At 57.8% G+C, this 27,601-nt stretch overlaps 1 protein-coding gene across 1 annotated transcript; it reads right to left on the reverse strand.

Annotated features, from left to right (window-relative positions):
* Nucleotides 1-211: 211 nt before the first annotated feature.
* Nucleotides 212-27,226, reverse strand: MGAT3 (beta-1,4-mannosyl-glycoprotein 4-beta-N-acetylglucosaminyltransferase). Its single transcript, XM_039863415.1, has 2 exons — nucleotides 26,710-27,226; nucleotides 212-2,137 (listed from the first exon to the last, which is right to left on the reverse strand). The coding sequence occupies exon 2, from the start codon at nucleotides 2,128-2,130 to the stop codon at nucleotides 535-537; it is 1,596 nt and encodes a 531-aa protein (XP_039719349.1). The 5' UTR covers nucleotides 2,131-2,137; nucleotides 26,710-27,226; the 3' UTR covers nucleotides 212-534.
* Between the last annotated feature and the right edge of the window lie 375 nt (nucleotides 27,227-27,601).

Consider the following 27,601-nt stretch of genomic DNA (forward strand, 5'->3'; position numbering starts at 1 on the left):
GCACTTCTGAGGACACTGTGCTTCCTCCCAGCTGGATGCTGTTTTTCATTGCCTCCTATCTTAGTGTCCCCTCTTCCTCCTGGACCCAAAAGTATCTATTTACAGAGCCCCTGGACCTTGGCATGCCCCTTCCCGCTGCAGGTCCAAACCCCAGGAGGCCAATCAGTAGGCTTCTCCCCAGGGGGCCCCCAGCTCCCCATGGCCACTCTCTGGGGGTTCCTGCAGCTCCCTTCCCCACCCTGCCCGCCCCCCCCCTGCTACCCAGTAACCATCATGCACTCTCGCTGGCACCTCCTGGCCACAGCACTCATGGTGGGCGGAGGGGGCCAGGCTCCCCTCTCCTGACCAGGAAGGATATTTCTTGAGCTCACAGGCCTGACCCCACGATTCACAAAAGTTTGAGTGGGCAGGACTCCCCCACCCACCTACTCCTGGTCCTCTTAAGAACCCCCAGAGGGCAGAAGGAGGCAGGAAGGTAAGAGAAGGGGGCAGCCGCCCTGCGCTCTGCCGCTGGCCCTGTAAGATCACGCCGCCTCAGCCTTCCACCACCTCCAACTTGGCCCTGGTGGGTGGCCTCCCCTCAAGACCTTTGTTCCGCCGCCCACCTTCCGCCGTGCTCTTGGGCTCCTGGTAAGGGTTGTCCAGCAGGTAGCGGAACTGGTCGTAGTTCTGGAGCAGGTACTTAGGGGCATACATGTGTTCGCTGGGGTCGGCCGGCGGGTACTCCTGCTGTGTGCCGTCGAACCAGCCCCCGGTGCGGATCAAGCTCCGGATGTAGTTGAGGTCCCGCTTGTCCTCATAGTCACCCCAGCGGGGGAAGTCGCCATTCTGGGCGGACACGAGCTTGAAGTAGATGCCCTCGGGCGTGAAGCACCAGGAGCAGTGCCAGCCGGCGAAGTGCAGGGGGCTGCCCAGGGACCACTGCACCAGGATGTGGCCGGTGCGGTTCTCGTAGTGCCGGAAGTTGGGCATGGTGTAGTACTGGCGGCGGCGCAGGCGGATGCCGTCCAGCCCGTACACCGACTGCAGCATGTCCACCGTGCAGCCCGACACCACCTCCAGGGTGCCCGGCTGCTTCCAGAAGAAGCCGTAGAGCGACTTGCGCATGTGGAAGGCGAAGGGCTCGGTCCAGCCGTCGTAGAGCTTGAGGAAGAGCACGCCGTCGCGCGCGGGGATCTCGTCGGCGTCGTCGATGATGAAGACGTCGTCGGGCCGCAGGTTGCGCAGCCGCGCCACGCCGTCCTGCGTCAGGAAGGTGCGCAGGTAGTCGTCGGCGATCCAGCCGTCCTGCCGCCCGCCGGGGGGAAAGTGGTCCAGGAAGACGTAAAGCACCTTGTGCCGGATGTACTCGAACGTGCCGTTGGTCAGCATCTCCCGGAACTTGAGCGGCCGCGGCTCCCCGTAGGCCGTGAAGTTGGACTCGCACACCACGAAGGCGTCCACCACGTCGCCCAGCTCGTGGAAGCGCACGTCCAGCAAGTCGAACTCGTGGTTGATGTTGATGGCATTGATGACCCGCCGCGGCACCTCCCTGGGCACCAGGCGTTCCTTGGTGGGCAGGTTGGAGTACTGCACCACGGTGGGCACGCCGCAGCTGGGCCCGTGCCAGCCCGGGAGGCACACGCACTCCACCCACTTGCGCCGGGCGCCCCGGCCTCCGGAGCGCTCACGGTTGCTCAGCAGGTGCCGGGACGGGCCCCTGGCGGATGAGCCGTCGCCTGCATCTGCCTTCTCCTCTGGCCGCCCGGATGGGGGCTTCTCCAGCATCTTGGTACCTGGTTTGAAGCAGACACCACCTGCTTTGGTGCGGACGAAATACTCGGTGGTGTCCTCGGGCAACACAAAGTCCATCCGGTGGAGTTCTTCGGTGGCCTTGCTTGGTGACAGTGGCTGGAGCAGGGGCGAGTGGGAATAGAGTGGGGTACGCAACAGGTCGGGGCTCCCAGGCTCCGGGCTAGCCTGGGGGGTGACGGGGGCATTGTTCCAGAAGAAGCTGGACACGAGGTTAGGACTGAGGGAGGCCAGTTCTCGGGGGAAGGTGACATAGGACAGGGTCTTAAAGAAGTGCAGGAAGGAGATGAGGCACAGGCCGGCCATACAGAACATGAGAAAGAGCTTGTAGCGTCTCATCTTTATCCTGCAGGAAAGAGAGAGAGAGAGCAGAGTCAGGAGCCTGCATTCCTGCGTGAGGTGAGTCTGAGGCCCTTCTAGGACCTGAGAAGTCCTTTGCCGCCACCATGTTTGTGAACGTCCTGGCCAGTTGCTGGTGGCCCTGCATGAAGTCACCTCCTGCCCCATAGGAGCCAAGCCTCTGAGTCCAACTTGCTGTACCCAGTACCCCTGGAAGCTCCACCATCAAGGAAACTCCCCTCCTTGCTTAGAACCACCCATAGCCTTTCCCCGCAGAGACCGAGTCACCACACATTCCGCCTCTGCAGCCAGCTCCTCCACCTGGCCCACCCAATCCCGACCATACCAGCTGCATTGCTAGGCTTTGCTCCAGGAACAAAAAACATCTTGGGAAAAGCTCAACTTTGCAGTGCAGAACCTGCCCCAGGGGCTTAGAAGCTCCAAGGGATGGGGAGAGCAGGCTACAGATGTGAGGTCCCTTTCCGGTACTGCCCAGAGCGCTGTTCTTGTTCGTTCGTTTCTTCTTTCTGTCTACCTTTTTTGTGTATAGGGACACAAGATTTACGGATCTTTTGACTACGTTTTCACCGAAAAAATTCAATGAAAAAAATTTACAGGTCTCAAGAAATGACATTTAATTCTAACATAAAAAATAAAACTAAAAGTTTCCCTATTACCCTAAGCTTTGCACTTGACTGATCCAGGCGTAAACAGTTTGATCTGTTTGAGGTGTATCACTGGTTTTATATGCAATTTTTCTGTTCTTGGTTTAATACTTTTCATAAATATTATATTGGACACTAAGTCCAATCAAATTGTTTTTCTCAATCAATGCTAGATTAAAGAAATTTTCAGATTAGTAGAAATAAATCTACCATTTCTTTTTAAATCCCACACAATATTCCATGGTTATTTTGAATGGATCACTGTATTCATGAGTGATTCATGAATATAACCATTCTCTATTTTCTTACACGGTCTAATTTATCGGTTCATTTATGGCTGTGGAAAGCCTCACATTTTTTAAAAACAATTTAAATAGACTTTCTGTTTTAGGTAATTTGTAGTTTATCAGAAAAGTTGCAAAGACAGTACAAAGGGTTCCCTTGCACACCTCTCCCAGTCTCCCCCACTGTTCACGTCTTACATCACCATGGTACACTTGTCACAACTAGAAGCTGAAGTGGGCACATCACTATTCATCAAACTCCACGCTTTATTTGGATGCGCCGTTTGTCTCATGCGTGAACCTGTGCAGCAAGAGAGAGCAGTCTGACTGTAACCATTCTGCTCAGTTTGCCTTTGAGCGGAGGGAGGCAGATAGGCAGGCCAGGAAATTAGACCCATTTGGCTGAGTCGGACCAGTGACTTGCTTGGGGTCACCCACCAAGTCACAGGAAGAGCCGAGACGGAGACCTGGCATCTGGCATCTGGTGTCTTCGATTCCCTTTCCATGGATCCCTGTGAGTGGGGTACTGTTCTTCCACCCGGAACATTCTTTCCCTTAAATGTGCCTTCCTGGGGCTTCTCTTTACTTCTCTGGGTCATTTGAGTGCCCTCCTTCCATACTCTCCCTTTTCATTTCTAACTCTCAAGACAGCACGATACGGTGGAGAGATATATTCTTGGCTTCAAACTACTGCGAACTTAAGCAAGGCTCCTCACCATTCTGAACCCATTTCTATACGTGTGAAATGGGTACGGAGTTCTTGGTGTGCAGTGGGTGCTCAATAAACTTTCATCTGCTTCAGTGCTCAAGGCTGCAAGGCTCCAACCTACATGGTCGGAAGGCACAGAATCATGTTTGATCTAGAACAAATTTTAAGGGCCATTTCCTCCAACCCTTTCATTTTATAAAGGAGGAAATCAAGGGGCTTCAGGGACCTGCTCAAAGTTACAAAGCTGGGCCGTGAACCTGAGCGGCTTGCTACGTGCCCTTCCTGGCCTCACCTTGGCGAGGAGTCCTGAGCAAGCTAGCCAACAGCAGTTGTGTCACCAGCTCAGCCGGCTAGGGTGGTACTAATGCTATCAGGTCCAAGACGTTCTACGACTTTCAGTTCAAATGCCTGACCCTCCTGGAGCCTGCCCACAGGTGGCTATGCACAGCTGACTGCAGGCAGGCATGACAATCAGGAGTGGAGACCTGACCTCTGCTGAATGTCAGCTGTCCCAGGGCACAGGTGGGGCTGGTCTCCACTTGCATTTGGGAAGGTGGGAGAGAGAATCTGCTCCTTGGCAGCATTTTGAAGTGGGTCTTCTGGGCTCCACAGCGGATTCCAGCCCTGCTCTGGCAAAGCGAGACCAGGCAGACAGGCCAGCAAGGTGAGTGGAGGGGCCATAGGGCGAGGCCCTATAAAGGCAGGCGGGTAAGAATTGTTGCCATAGCAGGGGCCAGGCATAAGGCAATTGCAAACTGAGGTCAGCACGGCAGAAGCCTCCAGAGTGACCCACCTGAGGATTTCAGGCCCTGGTAAGGCAGCCCTGATTCCTCCGGCAGAACGTCTTTCCCTACTGGAACGTGTATCTGTGGGGCGCACTCCAAGCTTTGCCCTGGTTGGACTCAACTGGCCTGTGAGCTGCGGAGGGCAGGGCAGGACCAGGCCTGACGCTCAGACTAAATCCCCTGGCAGCAGCTGACAAAAGCCTTAGCAGGTAATGGAAACTCAAGGAGGTGAGTAAACATGCTGCTTGGCTCAAAGGGGCCCCTGTGACCCCGCTGTGGTCACAATGACGCAGTTGCCCCAGCCAGGCTGGCTTTCAGAATCTGGTTACATCCAGCCAGGTGTGCCCTTTGGAGGACAGACTCGCCAAGGCTTGAGAACTCCCTCTGACCCACTGGGGCATGAGGCCCCTTCATAAGGCCCCAGCCTGGCTTGCTGCTGAGAATTATGGAACTGAGCATGTGTCCCTCATCACTTGGGCTGCTAGGAAGCTCAAAAGTACATGGCGATTAGCACAGAATGAGTCAGTGCCTCACAAACCACATTTTCTGGGACACCTTCACTCATGGCCGCTGGTATTTTTTTTAAACTCATCTTCTTGGCCCGATTGCTTTTTATCTTATCTTCGCACATTTTGATAAGTGCTTCAAATAGACTTTTTGACTGAGAGGTATATAAATAGAAAACTGAATAAATAAGCATTGGCACGTGGGGTCTTATTTAAGTCTCGACCATTCTGGGAGGTCGTTATTACTGTTCCATTTTACAGATGGGGAAATCGAGGCTCAGAAAGATGATGAGACTTTTCCCAAAGGACGTTAAGAAGGCGGCCAGGTCAAGACTTGAATGTAAGTTCTGTTCCCGAGCCAGCCCGTCTCCCTCCTTACAGCTGAGACCCTTCCTAGCGCGGGTGGCCTGGCTATGAGCTAAAGCCCTAGAACCAAGTTGGGCCCCAGCTACCGGCATTCCTACCTCCATTATAAAGCTTCATGGAGAAACCGTCAGGTGGAACCACAAAGCTGACAGTCACTGACACAACCCAGCTACTTCCCTGAGCACATTACATGCATGACCTCACTCGAATCCTCCCAACATGAGGCAGGTACCGTTGTTACGCCCATTTCACAGATGAGGAGACTGAGGCCAGAGAGATGATGTAACTTGCCCAGTGTCACACAATTTGTAAGGGTCGGACTCAGCTCTGTGGGGTCAGTAGTGAGAGTTCATCCAGTGGTAAAGCTGTCCTGAGCCCCTTCCATCTGCCAAGTTCAACCTAAGTGGGGTGATGGGGCCCTACGAAGTGTCCAATGGTGACCAGTGAAGACAACTCGGTGGATGGAACAGCCACCATCACAGTTGACCCACACAACACCTTGCAGGGTGCTCACCCAGCCTTCATCTGCCATCACTCAGCAGCTACTTCTCGAAAGCCTGCTGTGTGCCAGGTGCTTTGCTAGGCCCGAGGAGCACAGGGGACCAGGCAGCAAGAAGCCCCGCCCCTGGGGAGTGTGCGTGGGGCGAGCGGGGCGAGGAATTGCGATACACTACACTGAACGAGCTGAGTAATATTGTACATTAGGAAGAGTCGTGTTCTGGGGAAAAATAAAGCAGGGTGAAGGAGAGGAGGGAGGCGGGGTGATGAACAGGGTGGTCGGGGCAGGCCTCGCTGAGAAACCTGAGACTTGAAGATGAGGGTGCAGGGGGAGAAGGTTCTAGCCAGAAGGAACAGCTGGCGCTCGGGAGGAATGATCTGCTGTGAGGGGAACTGCAGGGACGGCCAGGAGGGAGGTGGATGGGCCCGGATCGTGCAGGACCTGGGGCTGCGGCTGGAAATTCAGCTTCCACAGGAGGGTCCTGAGAAGAGGGACATGATCTGCCTCCGGTCTGAACAGGCTCACTTGGACTGCTCTGTTGAGACGAGATTGTTGCCTCAAGGGCAGAGCAGGCAAGAGACGGCGGGGGTGACTTTAAACCAGGGTGAGGAGGGTGTAGAAAGTGGTCAGATTCTGCTGGATTTGCTGACGACCTGGATGTAAAGTGTGAATGAAGAGTCAAATTTAGCAGCTCCACGACCTAGAATGCTGGAATAGCCTCTGACTGGGGCAGAGGCCGCCCCTAATAGCCTTCATGGAGATAGTTAACTGGCAGAGCTGGGCCTTGAGGCAGGCTCTGTCTCTGCAGGTCCTCATCTAACCACTGCTTCTCTCCCTGCAGACATGAACACTGAGGCTGAGTGGGCAAGGTCACAGCTGGCTAATGTCAGAGCCTGGCCATTGACCTTGGTCTGGCTGAGAATGAAGGGCATGGTCAAGGTCACAGTTGGCTAATGTCAGAGCCTGGCCATTGACCTTGGTCTCTGGATCCAAATCTCATGTCCTGACCATAGTAGGTTCAATCTAGAAGCTTCATAGTATGGATGGGGGTAGAGTGAGCAATGCTTTGGATCTGAGATCCCCCTGTGGGTTCTGGGAGTAGGACCTGGGGGAGCACTGTCCAGCCCAACACTCCCCACCCACAACTCCAGCTTCCCAAGATGCATTAGCTTGAGCTACAAGAACTCAAGACCCCGGGAGAGCACAGTAGTTAGGACCTGCCTGGAAAAGCAAGTTTAGTTGAGGAAGGACCTGGGGTCTCCCCAAGGCCCCGGCAGGCAACTCTCTGAAGACAAAGCCCATGTCTGGGTCCCTCCTGCTACCGTGGGTGATTCTGAGGCTGCTCAGAGGCCACACTTAGGCTCTTACTCAGGTCAATAAATTTCATCGAGTATTTTGGTGTCTGTCTGGTGCCAGGGCCCCCCTTGAAACTTCAGGCCAGACCCCATACTGAGCACTCCCAACCCTCTTCTTGACTGCTGGCATGAAACACTGTGGCCACCGTGAACCTGAGCCTCAGGGTCACTTGGCCTCCTTGAGTCTCAGCACCATCTATAAAATGGAATATAATCATTCTCTGCCCACTTCCAATGAGTCACTGAACCAGAGAGACCAGTCCACAAGAGAGAACTTTTGGGGGGCAGATGTAGTGGAACAAAGGCTTGGAGGTGAGCCCTGGCAGGGCCTGAGCCCCGGTGGGTGCTGTCCTGTCTCAGAGCAGAGAGGAACAGAGTGTGTGTGTGGGTGGCAGGGGGGGCTCAGCAAGCAGAGTCTGAAGCAGAGTCCAAGCAGAGCCTGAGCCTTATGGGGGATAGGCTGGGAAATGACGCCCAGCTCCCTGGGGCTCCAGGAAAAGGGAAGAACTGTGAGGCTCTCTGGAGGGACTCCCTACAGGGACTCCCACAGATTCCATGAGTTGCACCAAGCCCCAAGGGCCTGTGTCTCCTGTCTGAGTGGTGGGAGATGGGAAAGGTGCTTCCTAGTGGCCAGATAATCATGAATGAGGGAGGCTGAGGCTGACCTGACCCAGCATGGCAGCAGGACCAGCCCACCCTGAGCCTCCTCTCCCTGTGCTGACTAGCCCCTCGGCCAGTCATGGCCATACCCAGCCCCGAAGGTCCTAGCTGGGCAGGTTTTCTTCCTTCCCTCGCTCTCCCCACTTCTCCCTTCTCTTCTTTATGCCCTTTATCCTTGGGCTCTGCTTGGAAGGCTGATGGAGTGAGGGAGGGAAGCAGATGACCTAAGCCCTAAAACCCAGCCATGACCTCAGGGTTGGGGCTCAGGCTGAATCCAGTGGGGGCTCCTGGCCAGAGAGAAGACAGGTGCTCCCTGGGGGCTGCCAAGCTGTGTCTGTGGAGCTGACCAGGCGGGCAGCAGCCTCCGAGGTGCCGAGAACCCTGACAGCTGTCACTGGGTGATGGGAGGCTCCCGTGGAGCTCTCCGTGGTCCTGAGTTCTCTTGCGCTGACCAGGGTCCTAGCTCCACCCTGGGAGCGCCCTCCAGAGGCCTCACCCTGGCCCCTGCCAGCCTCTTCTGTGGTTCAGCGGCTCATGTCCTCACGGTCACTTTCCCTGTCCACCACCCTCTGGCCCCCTTCCTCGCTTGCCTCGTGACACTGATCCCTGTTGTCCTCAGTTCTGCGACAGCATTAGGGCACTCAACTCCTCCGACTGAGAGAAGGGGCCACCTGTAGTGTCTGTGTCCAGCAGAGAATAGGTCCAACACCTAGTAGATGCTCAGGGTACTCTTGGAATGTCAATTGGGGGAAATCGTGGAGGTCACCCATCCACCCCCAGTCTCCACTCCTGGGCGGGAATCTGCTCATCTAAAACCCCCAACCTCGGAGCACCTTCAGATGGACCCTCACCATCTCTGCAAGGGTTTGTTTGCTTGAAAGGGCATCTTGACTTTGAGCTGAAGTCGACCTCCCAGTGCTTACCTTCCACCCCATCTTAGTTCTGCCTATCTCTGTGAAGAAGGTAGGAGGTGCATCTTTGCAGACAACTCTGCCGGGCCCAGAGGCTCCTGAGACACAGGGTAGGCCAGTGGTTATGATGCTGGATCTGGACACTGCCTCTGACCTTAGCAAGTTCCTCCACCCCTCCATGCCTCAGTTCCCCCTCTCCATAAAACATAGCTATGACAGTCCCTGTCTCTTTGGGTTCTTGTGCAAATCAAATCCATGCCAAGGGCTTATAACCAGGCCTAAGCATATAGCAGGTGCTCAGTAAATACTGGCCTCCAGTATTGTTAGAAGTCAGGAGGATTTGGTTTGAATCCCAGTGCTGTAACTTACTAGCTGTGTGGACTTAAGCAATGACTTAGCCTCTCTGAGCCTCAGTCTTTAGATGTAGAAGGAAGACGTCATCCTGTCCCTTGCAGGCCTGTGAGAGATCTGCAAGAGCTGAGGAGTCAGAGCATCCTGCATTGAGCATGGCACTTGGTAGATGCTCTAAAAATACCTGTTCTTTTCCTTCCGTTTGGGTTTCCTGCCAGATGAGAAACACAGATGACCTGACCGAACACACCAGGCCTGGCTCCTGGCCGACTTTGTTGAACTGGGCCAGTTGTGGGAATATTTACCACTGACTGGCACCCGCCACCCTCCAGCTGACTCATCAGGCTTCTGAACCTGAGACCAGAAGGCTTCGGACTCCTCTCCCAGGGTCAGAAAGGCCCTCGAGTAAGAAGACTATCCAAACCTTTGCCCCATGTTCAATTCTTAGTGCTGCTCATTCCAAACCCTCTGGGCTGCTGGAAATTCTCCTTCTGCTGGCCTGAATCAGCCTTCCTGGAGCTTCTGCTATTGCTTCCGGGTCCTTCCTTGGGGTTACGCAGAGCAAGTCAGCATCTCAGGGATCAGAAGACAGCAGCCGTGACTTCTATACTCCCCCTAGCTCTGGCACTAAATAAGCATCCTTCCAGTGTGAGGTTCCATGATCCCACACGGAGAGACGGGCAGAGGAGGCGGCTAAGAACATGGCAGATTCTGGAGTTCTGGCAAGATGCAATGACACGACACTGTGTTTATTTCTTCACTTCTCATCGTTTTATTCGTTCCTTCAGCTCATATCCGTCAGTCTGGGCTCCGAAGGTCAAGTCTACATGCAGGGGTCACTCCACAGCCAGCACGTTATCGAGGCTACTGAGAGACATTTACTGAGACCTTGCTGGTTGCCAGGCACTGCTGCTGTTGCAAGGGCTGAAGAGAAATTAGGGGCCCATTCGTGGGGCCAGCTGGAGGAACAGACACATGTCTCCATTCGGTAGTCGAGGAAACGGAGGCTTCGAGAGCTTAGGCCATTAGCTTAATGGACTAGTGGGAAGGAAACAGATGGAAACCAAGACCAACCCTGCCCCCAGGCACCCTGCACTTGCTGATGGGTAGACCAGAGGCCCAGCAGAACTGTAGATTCTGGGGTCCTGCCCCAGGCTAAACACGAATGGCCTGGCTGAGGGAGAGTCTAATGTATCAGGACCCCTAGCCCCCAGGAATTCTGTGCCCCCTGCAATCCCCAGAGGAAGGGAGTCGGCTTGAAGGAGCAGCCCTGGTCAAGGACTCCATCTATTCCAGGTGACCAGAGTTCTGGCAAACCCTGTTCGCCGTGAGGCAGGTGGCACAGCCGCTGTTGCTCCCAGCCACAGACAAGGGAACCAAAGCTCAGAGGAGAGAGGCAGAGCTACACTGGGGGCCAGTCCTTGGACCAGCCAGGCAGTGCTGGAGGAAGACAGGGCACCCGTGCCATCGGAATATCCCACTGGCCTGGGCATGAGGGTCTGAGCCCCACTCACTCTGCTGGCTCAGCCCCAGGGTGGGAGCTGGCTGAATGCTCGGCCCATTGCCCAAGGCCAGAAGCTCTTTCCATGGAAAACCCCACCCCTCCCCCATTCCACAAGCCCCTGGGCGCCTTGGCCCTCTCCCTCCACCAAACCCCTCCCCACTTCACCTGATGCTAGCTCCTGCCAGTTGCCCGAGAATTTTCCCACAGGCGGTGAGAATGTGCCCGAGAAAGTTGGTTCCCAAGGCTGGGATGTGCCCTCAATCCCTGGGGCCTCCTCTTTCCCCACTGGTCACTGGCCCCTAGAGGCCCGGAGGCAGTGGAGATACAGAACATTTCCACCATCCTAGAATGTTCTATGGGCAGCACTAGAAGCTAAATAGGTCAGTCATCCTCAGACACTGGCCAAAGGGGTGACTGTGCTCAGAAGCCTGCAGTGGCTCCATCCAGCACTGAGGCTCAGGGCTGTTATGACCCCAGCATCTCTCCCCCGCCTTGCCTTATTCATGTTACTGTTATGGTCACTATCTTATGCTTAAACGTGTGCCATCTGTGGACTGCGGGTGTCAGGAGGACCTATGTTGGGAACCCCCAGTGTGGTACAGCAACGTGGGGGGTCCTGAGTCTGGTGAGGGGCACATGGGGTGGCAAGGACACTCTCCAAATCTCAGGGGCTGCTTACGCAGAAGCCTAGTCACCCCATCCCTGTCACCACCCTCTTGGGTCAGCAATCCTGGTGCACCTATGCCCTCTAGCTTGGCAGGGCCGGGAAGGGCTGGAGAGCAGTGGGCCTGGAACTTTCCTTCCCGGAGACAACACCTCCATCATCTCCGCCTTCTTCATGGCCGCTGGCACTCACTGAGTGCCCCTGGATGCCAGACACTGTGTGTATCTGCCTGAGACCCAGCTGGCAGTGGCAACCACACACTGGGGGTCCTCATCGAGGATTTCAGGCACAAGGTCTAGGCCGGGGCCTTCAGCCTTGCCCAGGGCAAGGGCCCCTCTCACAGGAGACTGTGGGCTTGCCTGGGCCTGCCTTTGCAGATGCCCTGGAGCCTCCCCTCTCTACTTGTGACTGTGAGCCCTCCGTACTCCCCACCCCCGCCCCCCGTGGTGCTCCATGAGGCCGGGCTGCAGTGACATCTCACAAACCCCAGAGTTCTTCCCTGAAATGCCGAGGGAACCCAGAGCCCTTTCCCATCACACCAGCTCCAACAGACACAAATCACCCTGGATGGGGTCCCATGTTGTGTCTCCATAGCTTGAAGCGGGGTGGGGAGGCAAGGTGGTCATGCCTAAAAAAACCAGAAAGCTCTGAGGTGAGGCCTGGACTTCAGGAAGCTCTGGAGGCCTGAAGCCTCTCAGGATACGTGGCTCCTGCTCCACCCTGCAGACACCTGCCCCGGGCTGCCCCTTGCCCATCTGTACAGCCATCTTGCCTACGCCCTCCAACTCCTCAGCTTCTATCCACCTCCTGCCTCACTGTTCTTCCCCCAGCCCTGCTGGCCTGGAACTCAGAGGAGAGGGAGGGTCCCACACCACCTGCGCCCACCACCCCAGGGGTTTCCGTTGACTTCCGGTTTGTCTGGTCCTGGCTGCATGGCTGGCGGGCACCCCAACCCCGAGCCCACATGGGGGAAAGGAAAAGGGCACACGTCAGAGCCGCCCTCGGCAGCGTGCACTGCTTGCTTCAGCTCCCTTCTCTAATTTTACTCTCAAATCAGCCTCCAAATGGCCTGGAGTCCGAAGGGCCCGGCTCACCCTGTAAATGGCGGTGTGTGTCCCACCCTGCCCTGGGGCTTCCCGCTCCCCACCACTCCACCCTGCCGCAGTCCCCACCTGGCCACTCCCTGGGTCCCTCCAGGCCCACTCTTCCCTCTCCTGACCTGGTACCTGCCTCGGGCCTCCTGGGGTAGCACACCACAGGTGAGGCAGTGTCCTGTCCCGGCTGGTGCTCCCGAGTCCTGCGCCTGGCCCTTATGGCTCGATGGCAGCTGTTTCCTCCCTGGAGGCTGTCCCCTGGCCCCCAGGCTCAGTGCAGGCAGCAGTTAGGTGGCTATGCGGGGAGCCGACCTTGGCCTGGCCTGGTGCCAGCTCTGCCCTTCACCTGGGCTGGTTTTCCGGCTCTGCCTCTTCCCGGCTAGGGTGCCTCACCTCTCTGGGCCTCAGTCTCCTCATTTGTACAAAAGGGTAACCAAGGAACAGTCGGAGGCGCCCCACCCCCCCGGAGCCACTCCTCCATGCCAAGGGCCGGGAGGTGGGAACGCTGGTGGTTTCCGCCTCCAGGTGAGGGCACGCCACTGCCCAGCGCTCGGCAAACCACCTGCCTATTTTCCCTTGGAGCTTCACCTGCTCTCTCTCTCTGGGCAGGTCACCATGAACTGTGCCTTGACTCCCAAGGGGCCGCTGGACATTTTCAGTGGGACACAGATGGGAAACAGAGGGGTGAGGTACCTAAGGAAGAGTTTGAGGTAAACCCTCTCCACCAGTGGGGCCCAGCGTCTCAAACAGAGGCCCGTGCTCAGCTCTGCGGGGTGGGTGCAGTCGGGGCTCTCAGAGCTGGGAACAGGCTGGACTGTGTATGGCTGGCCACAGATGAGAAATTGGGGGACCCCTCTAAAACAGCTCTCGCGCTACTTGGCTCTATGCCCAAGCCCACCATTAGCAAGATGTTCGTTCTCTGTGTTTGGAATTATTCTCTCCAGGCTCCTGCTCAGAGGCAGAGACACAAACCTGGCTCAGGAGAGGCTGGGGGGCAGAGCTGCCATCGCTCATGCTGCTATGCAGGCAGGGGAAGCAGCCTTTAAATACACTGTCCCGTCCTCCGGGGTCTCCTCCTGCCCTCCCGCACACCCCAGCTTAGCCTTTGACTCCCCTGAGGGCCGCCCTCAACCCAAGTCCACTCGGGAGCCCCCCACCAGCCTGGAGAGAAGCTCCCCGTCGGCCCCGCAGGCTGTGAACACCTGAGTCCTGCTCCCCGCGCCAGATGCATGGTGAATGTCGGTACGGCGCACACCCAGCGAATGGATGAAGGGCATGCCCTTGGGCAGGTCCCACTGCCCTCTGTGCCTCGGTGTCTCCATCTGTCGGATGGGATAATGCCCACCCGGCAGGGAGGCTGAAGGCCCAAGGGAGAAGAGCCGAGAGGACACCGGCGTGGGGGGACTCCCCGAGGGCACAGGGAGCACGCTCATCTCTGCAGGGAGAGCTTGGCTGGCGCCAGTAGCTGGTAGGGACAGAGGTGACTGTGGGGTGGTTGTGGGGAGGAGGAAGGAGAAAGAGAGACCACGGTTCAGCCAGCGCGGGGCCAAAGCAGCTGACGGGCAGCACGAGCCGGTAATAATTAATTGAGCAAGTAATCATTAACGAAGCTTCTAATTAGAGAAGAAGAACCCAACTTCTTCCCATTCACAGAAAGGAACATGCTGCCAGTCCCAGGACAAATGTTGACCGAGCCAGGCCCAATGCAGGCTTATCGCTTACATCCTTATGGAACCCAGAGGCCCCTGTACCTGGGGCTTGCCGCTCCAGCCACCTCCCAGCTGCTGGGCCTCCGGACCCGAATAACCTGCCTGCCCTGAGCGGGGAAGAGAAGGCGGCGAGCAGACAAGTCCCGGGGGGCAGGGGCTGACACCAGCTCGGCCATGCCTCAGTTTCCAAGTCTGTGAGATGGAGATCAGAACACCCACACCTCCCGGGCTCACTGCGAGGAACGGCGAGGCCAGCGAGGCCGGGGCTGGCCGCGTCCTGCCTCTCCAAGAGTGGAAACTCACTCTGGGGCCCAGGCTGTGCAAATGTCCCCAGCCCCACCCAGGAAGCGGAGGCGGGTGGGGTACTTTGACCGGGCAGCAGCTCCCTAGAATCTGGATCGAAGGGAGATGGATTCAAATCTTGCCCCTGCCCCTCCTCAACAGTTTGTGTGATCAGGTCATGTAATATCCCCAGGCCTCGGAGTCCCCATGTAGAATGCAGGACCAGCCCAGCCCCTCACCCTGCGAGGATCAAATGCGGTAACATGCAAAGCGCCTCGATGCAGACCAGTCCTCTGAGCCCTGAGCTGAGGCTCATGTCCCGCTCCCCACCGCCTCGCCACGGGCCTGGATGGGGCACTGCAAAGCACCTCCCGGGGCCTAACTGACCCTGCTGCTCCTCTACACGAGCCTCTCACCTGCTCTTTTTTTTAATCTATCTTAAAATTCTTAATTTTTGAACAAAGGGCCCTGGGCCGTACAAATTCTGTCACTGTCACTGTCCCCACTGGGCCACATCCCACTGCTCAATGACCCCCCCACCCCATGACCTTCCTCCCCCAACTCCCGCACTCAGAATAAATTCTAAATTCCTCTCCATGCCTACGGGGCCCACCAAGCGGGTCCCTGCCTCTCTGCTGACCTTGCCTCCCTGATCCACTTGGGTCCTGCCACAGTCCCTGCCTTTCTGTCCCTCCTAAACTCCGGGTCCACCTGCCTCAGGGTCCTCGCCCCGGCTCTTCCTTCCGATCTCCACATGCCTGCTACCTCCTCGGAGAGGCTCCTGACTAGCCAGCCAAAGCGGCCATCCCCTCCCCGGGTCATTTGCACACAGCTTCCTCACTGAGGAAGCTGTCAGTCTCCTTGTTTATGTGTTAGTGGTCTGTCTCTCCCGTCCACATCTTGCTCGTTGGCTTTGTTACTGGTCACCACTACTCCTCACCCCCTAGGACAAAGCCCGGCCTGGATAAGGAGCTCCATAAATAGCTGTTGAATGACAACGGAACTCTTAGGAGATGACGGATTCTGAGTGACAAGTATCGGATTCTGAGTGACAAGTACCGTCTGGTCTGGGGGTGTCTGGGGCAGTAGGCCTGGCCACACCTAGCAGGGCACATTCCCTGCTCCCCAAACCCTGCCGAGTTCAGCACGGTCCTGCCCAGGCAGCCCCGGCAGTGCCAGGCCCTCCCACCAGGCTCATCTGTCCTCCAGGGACAATATACAAAGGGCCACTTCAGTGCAAGCCTCAGCTCCATCTCCAACCCAGAAGGCGTGAGGGTTGGGGAAGGGAAGGGGGGGCGCACCCTACCCCTCCTCTGTCTTCATGGGGCCTCCCCTAGCACAGGGCAACAGGGCTACTGAAGAGGCTTGGTTCCACGTGCTGCTCCCCGGGGTGTAGGGGTGGGGGTGGCAGGGGTCGGTGCCTGCACACCTAGGCAGTAGAAGTGGAGCGGCACTCCCACAGACACCCCTGTATGTGTACGGGGCAGCAGGTGGTAGGCGCACCTGTGCTCTGGAGAGGCCCGAGTGCCAGCTGGGGTAAGGGAGAGAGGAGCAGACCCAGTGAGATCCAGGCCAGGCCACAGGGCGAGCGGGGACCTGGACTCTAGGGCCAGGTCCCATCCTGCCTGGGACCCTCCACCGCAAAATGAGGTGCTAAGAACCAGCTGAGACAGTTGCTCTAACACTCTGAGCCGATAAGCCATGACCTGAGCCCGGCACCGGGGGATGCTCGGACAACTTTGAGTATTCCCGACATTCCTCCTTCTAAGCCCCTTCAGAGACGTGACCATCCACTCAGCTGCCCGCACCACGAACACAGGAGCTGCCCTAACCCCGCCTCTCGCCGACCCCGCATACCTATCACCAAGCCCAGTCTATTCAGTGCTCGATACTTCTCAAATCCCAGCCCTCTCCCGGTGCCACTGTCCCACACTGGCTGTGCCGCCATCACCGCTCACCTGGACAATAGCAGCAGCCTCCCTTAGCGGCTCCCAGCCTCGTTCCTATGATCCACAGAAGAGCCACTTCAGACGCTGCCCCTCCCAGCTTGGAACCACTGCCCTGAGGATAAAGTCCAGATCCTCTAGGAGGCTTGAAGTCTGTGCATAATCTTACACCCTTGTCCCCATGCCTGTTTCAGGAGGGGGTGGCTGAACTGTACCTCTTCCCGAGCCCCTGGACCCCAGGCTTCGGAAAGACCCTCGCTTGCCCTCCAGGGCCTCTCACCTCACACGGGGCTATGCTTCCTGGCTCTCCTGGGTCCCCAGCCCCAGCCTGACACAAAGGAAGTGTCAGCCTCGGTTTGTTGAATGAATAAACGACCCTTCCCCAAATCCACACACCTGTACCTTTCAGTCAATGGCGCTGGGCTCTCAGGCCTGGTCTGGGGCTTGGCAACGTGGCCACAGGTCCTAGTCCTACCTGTACTGTGACCTGGGCTCATCTACATGAATTCTCAGGGTCCTTCCCGTGGGGTGGAGGCAGTAAAGAGGAGAGACAGGAAATGACTCCAGCCTTCAGAGTCCTCTGAGCAACATGACGGTCAATGGCAGGGAGGATGTACCGGAAGGAAGAGGGTGGAAAATGAAGCGACAGCTCCGAGTGGGTTAGGGGCTGCCCCACGGCAGCTGTGGGCCTGGCACACAGCAGGTGCTCAACAAGCCAATTCTGAGTGCGTAAAAGGGGAGGCTGCTAAGACCCGCCCGCAGAGTCCTCGCAGGGCTTTGGGGGAGGTGACGAAGCTACACCTGGCCCAGAGCCTGCAGCTCCTGGATCCTGGAACCAGAGTGCCACAATTAACTTTCCGCTGAAAGTGGCCGTGATGGAGCAGGTGCACAGCTAGTTGGCTCTGTGGCTCTGGGCACCTGGCGGGCCTCCACGAAGCTGGAACAATGGCCTCTTTCTCTTCCCCTCCCTAGTTACTCCCCGTCCACCCCTGCCTCCGCGGGCTACGGGACCTGACTCTCTCCACTGGGGACACTCGGTAAACCGTCACCAAGTGGCAGGGGACACCACGCGGGGCTGCAGGCACAGGGCCCTTGCTCCTTAATATTATGGGATCCACCAGTCTGTTCTGGTTCTGTTAATTACTTAGTCCTTCCCACTTGCTGGATCCAGAACGTTCCAAAACAGGTCTCGGGCTCAAACGTCTCACCAACTGTGTGGAAGGAGGGAGAGAACGAAGCCACAGCAGCAAAACCATCACCGCCAAGATCATTCCAGGAGTCAGGCGGCCAGGGGCCCGGTCTCAGCAATGCCGCTAACCTGGGAGGCCCTGCGCACCGAGAGCAGCAGCCCCTCAGCTCCATCTCGGTTCACCTTCACGACCCCATTTCACGGCTGAGGAAACTGAGGCTTGGAGAGGGGACACAGCTTGCTCAAGGTCAGGCAGCAGCAGGCTGTGGGGAGGGCTCTTGCCTCGGCCTGGCTCAGCAGAGACCACAAGAAGGCCCACTGCTGGTCACCAAGGCTCCCGACCTCCCCTCCCTCTGCACCTCAGGGGGCAGGGCCGTGCTCTTTGACTCTGGCTGACCTCAGCATTCTCTTTCCCAAAGGCTCCAGACCAGGTTTGCTGCTCCAATTCTCCCCTGAAGTTCTGTATCCCAGCTTCTCTGGTCTGAATCAAAGGGTTCTACTTTCTAGCGCTGTGTTCTGGTGTCTGGCCCGCCAGTTTTCCTTGCATAGAAAGTTTTGCAGCCGGCCCTTGGGTTCCATACTCTGTGTTTTCTGGCCAACACGCTTCCTCTTCAAGGCACTGTATTCTCCTCCCAGCCCCTAGCCGCGGGGCTCACAACCACCGCTCCACCAGCCTTCAGGGACATCTTAGAGCAGTGAAATCAGCCAGAAGAACCTGCCGGATTCTCAGGCCAGGGTCCCACGGTGTGGCAGAGACTACAACTGCCCTTCCCACCTTCTCCCCTGTCTCTCCTGCCATCCTGATCACCCCTGCTGGCCCCTGCCCTCATCAGTCTGCACTGCAGTGGACCCAAGGGATAGGCACTTCCCAAGGGCAGAGACCTTCAGGGTCAGGGCCCGGCACCTCCTTGGTGGGTGCTTGCTTATCGCTTGCTGAATTAACCAGGTACGCCCCAGGTACCAGTAAGATGACGCACGGGCACAGTCTAAGAGACACACGTTCATGTGAGATGGAGATGCTCAGCCATGTGCACATGCAGGGGATGTGCACGAGACATACACACAGAAACACAGACACAGTCACGCCCTGACATGGGCACATCTGTGCCCCTGGCATCGAGCCCAGCTCCTGGCACATAGTAGTCACTAATTGAAGAATTGCTGAATGAATGAATGAATAAGTGCTCTGAACCAGATAGAGCCAGGAGCCGTGTGGGAGACAGAGACTGAGTCCCAGTCCGGAGTCAGGGCTCAGCTGTGATCACAAACCCCAAGGGAGACTTGACCACTCTGTAAGAGGGCTGCCGGAAAAGGCGCTTCCAGGAGGAGTCGGTAAAGGAAGGCAGTCAACAGAGATGCACACCCACTCAGCACCAGGGACTGAAGTGAGGCCAGCAGCCCTGGGGCCACTGCTGGCTGGGAGCATTAGGTGGGAAGCCAAGGACCATGTGCAGAGAACAGCCATGGCCTCGAGGCTGGAATGTGGGGTGTGTGGGGAAGAGCAGCAAAGGTCAGATCAGTGCAATACCAAGAAGGTTAAAGGTCTGGACAGAATTCGAACAGCATCTCAGTAGCCCCAGGTCTGGACCCTCACTGACCCAATTTCCAGGGATGAGAGAAACACACGCTGTTTGCCATGGATACAGCTGTTCTGGGGGTACGCCAGAGGCCAGGTGACTCCCACTGGTGACTCCCAAAGGCTCTGGAGGTGGCCCACAAGCTGGGACCACAGAATTGAATAATAAATGGGGAGCCGGCTATTCTCAGAGCACCTTTTCTTACCTCTCTCCTTTAGAATATAACTTCATCTTTCTGGTGATGAAGGTTTGCCATAAACTCTAGAAAATCTGGAAATCACAGCGAAAGGCACAGGATGGTATCGCACACCACCCTGCCGCCCCCAGGCTAACATTTTGGCCTGAGCACTCACAGACTTTTTTTCCCCAGCACACCTTTTTGCTGGAATGAACTGTAGACATGGATTTCCTGCTAGCTTTTGGGCAACGTGCATTTTCTCTAAGAAACATTTTGTCCTCCACACTGGAGGATCAAAGTGCCAAGCTGAGCCCTGGGGACTTTGCTCTTTTTGGCTCTTTCTCACCCACCCCACCCAAGACCCAACCCTAGATCTCACTGAGAAATGCTCCAGCTTGGGCAGGAGCGGGTGCGGCCCCACAGCCCTGGGCTCTCCTCCACATCACGAACGGGACCCGCGGCACTCTGGGTCAGTCCCAAGTGCCCTGGGCCTCAGTGATCCCTTTGTGAAATGGGCGGGTTCAGCTGGCCACGTGGCCACAAAGCTTCCCAGCCTGGCCCCCTCTCTGGGCTGAGCTGACAGTCACCCGAGCTGGCCTGCACAGTACAGTTGCTTCTGGGAGCTGCACCAAGAGGCCCCTTGGTCTTTCCCAGAATTCCTGCCCTTTGTCATCTAGATAGGAGAAATGGCACAGGAAGTCCTCCCTCTTCACCCCACTGGCATGCCCTACCAGGCCCTCAACAGATCTGCTCTGCCCACAAGGTCCTCACCGTCCCATGGGGACAGAGAGAGAAACGCTGGCAAGGAGGCTCAGCCTTGCCCTTGGGACTGGGGTCAGGCGTGGCTTCCTAGGGGTCTTAAAGGATGAGCCAGGAGAGGAGGGGAAGGGCATTCCAGACAGGACAGCACCTGCGGAGGCCCAAGGGGAAGCCAGCACCTGGCTTTCTAGTCTGGGTGGGGGTGCGGGTACATCGCTCCTCCCCACATGCCACTGCCCGGAGGCAGCGAACTGGGTTTCTGTCACATTCCCCACAGTGGTGGTAAAAGGCCACTGCCCATGCTCCCATGTGACCCCAAACATTTCTGACAGCAGTGACACGCCAGTCTTCAGAACCAGCCTGAGGAGGCCTGGGCCCTGGAACCTCTGGAAGGGGTCCTGCCGGATGCCCTTTGGGGCCAGTCCCCCTGTTGTTTAGTGACTCCCCTAATGGCAGTCACTCTGCACAGCCAGAACCCTGACCTTCCCTGCAGTGGTAGAACCGTATGCCCTATGCTCTTCACCTTGGGTAAGTGGGATGTGACCTTGGACCAGTCACCCACACTCTGTAGGCCTTGGCTTAAAGGCTAAAGACCATCCTGGGCGGGTCCAGGGACCAGATGGGGGCCAAATCATGCGCTAGCCTGAACTCAGGCCTGGCTCTGCCTCATTGGTCACATGGGCTCCCCAACCCCTACCTATGTGTGCCACAGCCCCCAAACTCCGAACATCTGCCGCTTCGTTTGTTTCCCACCAGCCTAGGCAGAGGCGCTCCTCTCACTACCGCCCCCTACAGACGCAGGGCACCCTCGGGTGCAGATCTGACCCCAGAAGGGGCACAGGTGAGAGAGCCACAACTCGGAGCCACACGAGACGATGAATGTGAACGAGCTTTGTAAACAGCAGGCACCGCACAGGCTCATCCGTGCTTTCGTCTGTCGGGCAGGCTCTGCCCCACAGAACCTCCTGGCTATGTGACCCTGGCAAGTCACCTCCCCTGTCTAGGACTTGGTTTTCATCCAGTGAAAAGGGGATTACGTCGGCACCACTGCCCACGGCTCGTGAAATCCTGAAATGAAATCATGCAAGAAAGCACCAGCATCTCGTCGGAGAGGCATCTTCTCAGTCGCTCACCTAAACCAGCCAATCTGCTTCTTTTCCAGAAGTGGCCCTCACCTGCCACCCTCATAATTCACCATTCAACAAATATTGAAGAAACATTTATCGAATGCCTTCTCCATGTCAGGCGTGGTGCCAGCCCCCCGTGCGTGCCCGGGTACCAGGCCGGGGAGCCCAACCCTTCGCCTGTCATCGGCAGCTCCTCTACCCTTCTTCCCTGACCGCCGTCATTCACCAGCCACAATTCATCCAGGTAGCAAGAGGAAGGCAGCCACGAGGGATGAGGGATGAGGGATGTATCCAGAGCGTTAAGCAAGCTCTGGGGCGTCCACAGCCAGCAGGCACCTGTTTCTCAGAGGAGACGGCAGCAGCAACAGGTGCCTGGATACAAGTGACAGAGGCAGTGGTGAAGGGTAGCATGATGCGTGCAGAGCTGGGGGTGGGGGAGCAGAGGCCCAGAACATAGGCAGGGCTGGGTCCCAGGGATCTGGGTCCCAGGGGGTGGGGCCTCATAAGGCTGCCTGGACTCCACGGAGCGAGGCAGTGGTTCTTGGGGTCCACAGGCCTCTGAATCCCCAGGGTCAGCATTTTAACACCTGAGTTTTTACTGTTCCTCCCATGGTGGGATTCTGACTCAGGGGAGTGGGTGGGGCCTGGGAAATAAATACCTTCCCTAAAAGTGAGGCTGAGCAGAGCTTCCAGAGGCAGGGCCCCAGGAATACAGGGAGGAGGGCATGGCGCCAGAGCAATGAGGAGGGTCACTTGGAGGCCGAGGCACGGGTGAGGTGGCTGTCTCGCTCAGTCACCCAAGCCTCAGAGAGCGGTCTCCTCTGGGTGACCGAGGGAACCTACACAGGCAGCCCCCTCGGGCTCTGTGGTCCTTCGTGCTGGGTACAATCCCAGCCCTGCGCCCCGCGCCCTGCGCCCCGTGCCCCAGGTCCCCCTCGAACTGCCAAACGGGGATAAACAATAGTACCTACCTCTCGGGAAGTTAGGAGTTGACGCTGGGATAATGCAGACAAAGTGCTTGGCCCAATGCCCAGCACATAGCAAGTGCTCGATAAAGAGCAGCAAATTTGTAAGACTCAGAAGTCGAGCTGGGAAGAATAGTCTGAGAAGTCATCCGCCACGGGTGTCAGTCAGTCAGAATCCGGGAGCACACCTCTGCCTGTGCCTCCACCTCTCACTGCCCAGACCTCGGTCTGTGCTGTTCCTCCTGGGAAGTCCTCAGCCTGCCCCAAAGGACAGCTAGAGAGCAGGCTCTGAGGAGGGTCAGCAGAAGGTGGGAGGCCTCAGCGCCTGCCTTCCCCGCCCTCCCTCGACCCTGGGCTGCGGCAGCCATGGAGGCCCAGGTGCAGTCCCGTCCTGTCCTGGCTCTCCATCTGCCTCACCCTTCCTGAATGGATTCCCATTTCAGTGGGAACCAAAGTCTTGAGCCGAATAAGCTCTATGTTCATAAAACAACGGAGTAATTAGGTTTATGAAAGATTCCTATTGTTCCAGTTTTATTTTTATAGAAAAGATGAAAAAAAGTGAGGAATTTCCATTCCAACAAAGAAATTTCCATTTCAGGCAGTGCAAAGAAAAGTATTTGAGGATCTTGTTAACTTCCTGGACTATGATACGGCCCCCTTATCAGCCCCATTCTAGACCACAGGAAGGTGGTCCAGGACCCTCCCACCAGTCCCGCTTCTAGCCTCCGGGAGGCTCCCAGCCCCTCCCAAAGCCTTGCTTTCCCTTTTTGGGAGATGTGGACAAAACCAGTGCCTGTGACCGGCCGCTGCAGCCTGAGGCTGCCCTCTGGCGGGTTGGTCTCCTCCATCAGGGATGGAGAAGGGAGAAAAATGAACAGAAGAGCAGAGCTGATCCGGCAGGCTGAGAATCATTCATTCATTCACCCATTTATTCATTCCTTTGAGCTCCTATAGGCCTGCGGGGCTCACGGTCTATCGGGAACCATGTCATAATAAACAGGCTAAAGAAAAAGAGATGGCGCTCTGTGGGCCCGCGGTGAGGAGACCAGGCCTCGCACGGGCTTCCCTGCACAAACGACGCGCGAGCTGAGACGGAAGGATGGGTCAGCGCTAACAAGGCGCTGTGCCTCAACTTCCACATCTGCAAAGGGGTCACCTCTGTCACAGGTTGCTGCAGAGACACAATCAGTGTTAGCTATTAATATTTTATAGGCAGGCACATGAGAGGGGCTGTAAGATTGGAGGCAACGGCAGAAGGGGGAGAAGGGTCTTTGCAACGTGGGGTAGATGGCATCATGGAGGAGGCTTTTAATGGGTGACAGAGTTTCAGGGGACAGAGGAAGGGGTGGGTAGAAGAGACATTTAGGCAGAGGGAACAGCATAAACAAGGGAATAGAATTTGAGGTTTGGGAACTGTTTGGGTCACATCTCAGAGCTCTGTTACGCTAAATAAAGCAGGGCCATTCTGTGCAGAAACCCAAGGCCAGGCCAAGGTCAAGGGGAGTCCCTGGGAGACAAGGCTAAAGCAAGAGTGAGGCAGGGTCAGAGGTGAGTAGCTCCAGGAAAGTTGGACACCAGCCCTCAATTCCCTCTGCTCTCAGTCCTACTGTGGGTACTGACTCGGTGGTCTCTGGCCCAGCCTTCGCCCTGTCCAGCACCTAATCCTGCAAGCCTGTATGGCCTGGCAGCTCCTCAAGTCCTTCCCGACAGTCCCTAGTGCCTTTCTTCCTTGTTCAATCATTATTTATTAAGCACCTACTGGATGCCTGGTCCTGAAGCTGGCGGGTACCTGCTCCCATTATGAGACTATCAAGCTGTTGGCAGCTTGAAATGGGCACTGCTGGGAAGATTTACACCATGGAAATCTGCCAACACCACTCCTCAGAGCGCCAAGTGCCAGCATACCAGTGTCCCCACCCAAGCAATGGACAAAGAAAGCAGGCCCCAGCCGCAGGGACTCACAGACGGAAGGGGAAGACAACAGGGAGGTGGATAACACACGCATTGGGGCAGGCTGTCTAGTCTCCGAGAAGGCAGGGGTGGGAATCGGGAGATTCATCGTGGAAGGAGGGCAGTGAACGCCCAACCGGAAACGGGACCAGACTGTTCATATAGCAATAGTGTGCGTCATCACCATTTCAGAGACAAGGAAACTGAGGCACAGAGAGGCAGAGTCACTAGTTCACCGTCACGCAGTAAGAAATGGCAGGGTCAGGATTCGAACCTGGGCCACTGGATCTGGAATCCGTGCTTTTTAACTTCTGCATTTGACTGCCTTATGGTGCAATTATTGCGACTCTCCCCCTGCCCCCAAGCAGCCAGCACAGGGCTGGGTAGGCCATGGGTGTCTGGTGATATCTGCTGCCAAATCGGATTCTAACCTCCCAAGGGCAAGGCCTGCATCCTCTCCACCTGACTGCCCAGCACAGTGCCCCTCACAGGAAGACATCGTGTTCGTTGACCCGAATGTCTGAAGAAACTTCTAGAAGGGAGCTCTGGTCCCCATGTGGTAGGCTAGAGTGGGCTGGGAGGGGGTGCACCATGCAGTGCAGGGAACAAAGAGGCTTTGGCCTTGGGGAGCAGAGCAGGGTATCTTGAATGCCATGACTGGGGGCCGGAGTTGGGGTTGGGGCAGAGGGGCACCTGCGGGGTAGACACGGTTCTCCCAGCCTTCAGCTCCCTCCCTGTCCATCAAGCCCTCACATGATCCTCACTACCACCCAGTAGGTGAGCCAGCCAGCTGGCATCAGTGTCTCTGTTTTACAGGTAAAAATACCAATGCAGCAGCCAGCCATTTCCCAAATACTTCTCAGGTGCCAGGCACCCTACACGCATCATCTCACGCAGTCATCTCCACACCTGTGTGGAAGATTCCACTTGACAGTTGTGGAAACTGAGGCTCAGAAAGCCCACTGCTGGAGGTGGTCCAACTACCAAAGAAAAGGACATCGGCCCGGATCACCGGTGTGGGGTAAGCAGCCCTAACCACATCGGGGGCACTGGGCAGAACTTCAGAAGGGGGTCATTGAGCCAGCCAGTGCCACCGGCTGCCAGTCCTGTAGGACATAGTGCCAACTTCCTGGTGTGGCCCACCACCTGTCCACCTGTCTCCAGCTGGCCCTCCTTCCCTTTGGCCTTGGCTCCCCTCCCTTCGTCCGGCCTCTCATTTCGGCCACTCGCAGTGCTTGACCATCCCCCACCTCCATCTCTCAACACATACCAAGCACTCACATCTCTGAGCTTTGGGTTCATGCCATTCCCTGGACCAGAATACCCTTCCCACTTTCTCTACCACGTAAACGAACCCTTCCAGCTGCCCGTTATCACCCCTTCCAGAAGTTCTCTCTCCCCCTCAGGCTGGTGGCCCCTCTTTCAAACTTTCCCAGAGTCCTGTGCCTATCTTCCTAACATTCCAAAGCAGTAATAACTCCACGGAGCGGCCAGCTCCTGGGTGGGGAGGGGGTCGTCTTGCTCTTCCCTCCATCCTCACACTTGGCCCCTTGCCTGGATCTTTAGTAACTGCCCCCGGAGGTGACACACCAGCACCCACAACTCCCCCATCAATGGAGATCCTGACTGGTGTCCCAGGAGTGAAGAGGAGTGTTATGGGGATGTGGGGAATGCCAGTTCTGCGAGACCACGGTGGGGTCTCACCGGGTAGCGCGCCTGCCCACACCCCTTCTGGGGCATCTTCCAGAGCTAGGAGAGTCAATGGACCTCAGGCCACCAAGGTTGGCTGAGACCCATCTCTGCTTCTCCTGGCACCCCAGCTCAGGCACCACCTCGCCACCACTCCCCATACACCCAGCTTGCTCTCCTCCCCACCCTCAGTTCCAGAACTCACTATTTGCAGATATTTATAGCGCCCTCCCCCAGCCAGGTTCCCTCCCCCGCCCGGGGCAGTGCAGTGGAAAAGGCGGGAGCTTCCCCACTAAGGGTTGGGGATTCTCTCCCCACTCCCCTTTGCTTGGTCCCCACTGGCAGCCACAGTCCGGCCCCCGCACCCGCCCAGCACCCCGACTGCGCCTGGGCCTCCACGGCTGCCGCAGCCCAGGGTCGGGGGAGGGGGGGAAGGCGGGCGCTGAGGCCTCCCACCTTCCGCCCCGCGCCGCGCTGGAGGTTTGTGGGGGGCGCAGCGCACAAAGCACAGCTCGAGCCCCGGTCCTCGGGGACGCCCCCTGCCCGCGCCGGGAAAGGGGGGTCGGAGGGATGAGGCTCTGCCCTCCAGTGCCAGGGAAAGCTCGGATGAGGAGCCGATTGGGGGAGGGGGCACCATAGCCCTTGCCTCCTGTCCCCACCTCGGCCCCCCCCAGCCCCCCAGCCTAGTGCCCCCGCCCCTGGCCCCAGAGGTCACGCTCGGGGAGGGGGCGGTGGGAGCCGTGACGCGGGGCTCTGCGAGCGCGGAGGAGGCAGCGCGGAGATGGAGGCACAGGGCCGGTAGTGCGGGATGGAGGGGCTGCGGCGCAGGCCCCTAGGACGCCCGGGTCAACTTACCCATCGCCCGCTGGGTCTCAGCATTGGCGGCAGCAGAGGCGGCGGCGGCTCCGCGGCCCCCGGGGCCCCCGGCGGGGAGATGCTGGCGTCCGCCGCAGCCTCTCGCCCCATCCCGGGCTCCGGCGGCCGCGGCTGCGGCGGGCGCCCGGCATCGCAGGCGGCGTGGCCCCGGCCCGGCCCCGATCCCCGCCCCCCGCCCCCACCTCCACCCCGTCCCGCGGGGCCGGCGCGGCAGCCTGGCTGCGCCCCGGGGCCGCGGCTGGGGCCCGGCTAGCGGACGGCGCGGGGGAGGGCCCCGCGGGAGGCGCGCGGGGGGTGCGGAGGCGAGGCCCGAGCGCGGCGCGCAGAGGTGACCGCTCCCGCCCGGCTGGGGCGGCTCTGGCCCCCGCCCCGCCCCGCCCCCAGCGCGCCCCCTCCCCTCAGCCGCCAGCCGGGCTCCGCTCGCCCCGCCAGGCCAGGGGCGCCTGGGACCGCAGTCTCGGGCCGCTGCCGCTCCGTGCCTTCCTCCAGTGCGATCAAACGTGTGTGTGAGTGTGTGCGCGCCCCTGCCTGTGACTGTGCGTGCGCCGGCCCACGGCCCGGTGCGTTGCTTGTCGTGGTGTGTGTGCGCTGGGAGGCGGGGCGGGTCAGAGAGTGTGTGCGTCTGGCGTGTGCATGGGTCTGCGTGTCCGGTGTTGTGTGTAAGCGGATGTGTGCGTCTGTGTTTTACACGGTGCATGGGTCCGGGTCTGTTCCTGTGTGTGTGTGGCTGTGCACATCTGCGGGTACTTGGACCGTGATTGTGTGCACACATCTGTGACCGTGGGCAGAGAGGCCTCTAGGTCTTGTGTGCTTGCCTGGCTCTGGGCAGCTGTGATGACGTGTACATGCACCTGTGACGGTGCACAGAGGC

Source organism: Pteropus medius, unplaced genomic scaffold (assembly GCF_902729225.1).
Source record: "Pteropus medius unplaced genomic scaffold, Ma_sr-lr_union100, whole genome shotgun sequence".
Classification (NCBI taxonomy): Eukaryota; Metazoa; Chordata; class Mammalia; order Chiroptera; family Pteropodidae; genus Pteropus; species Pteropus medius.

Coding starts and splice junctions, on each gene's coding strand:
- MGAT3 (XM_039863415.1), bottom strand. CDS start 2,130: ATGAGACGCTACAAGCTCTTTCTCATGTTCTGTATGGCCGGCCTGTGC.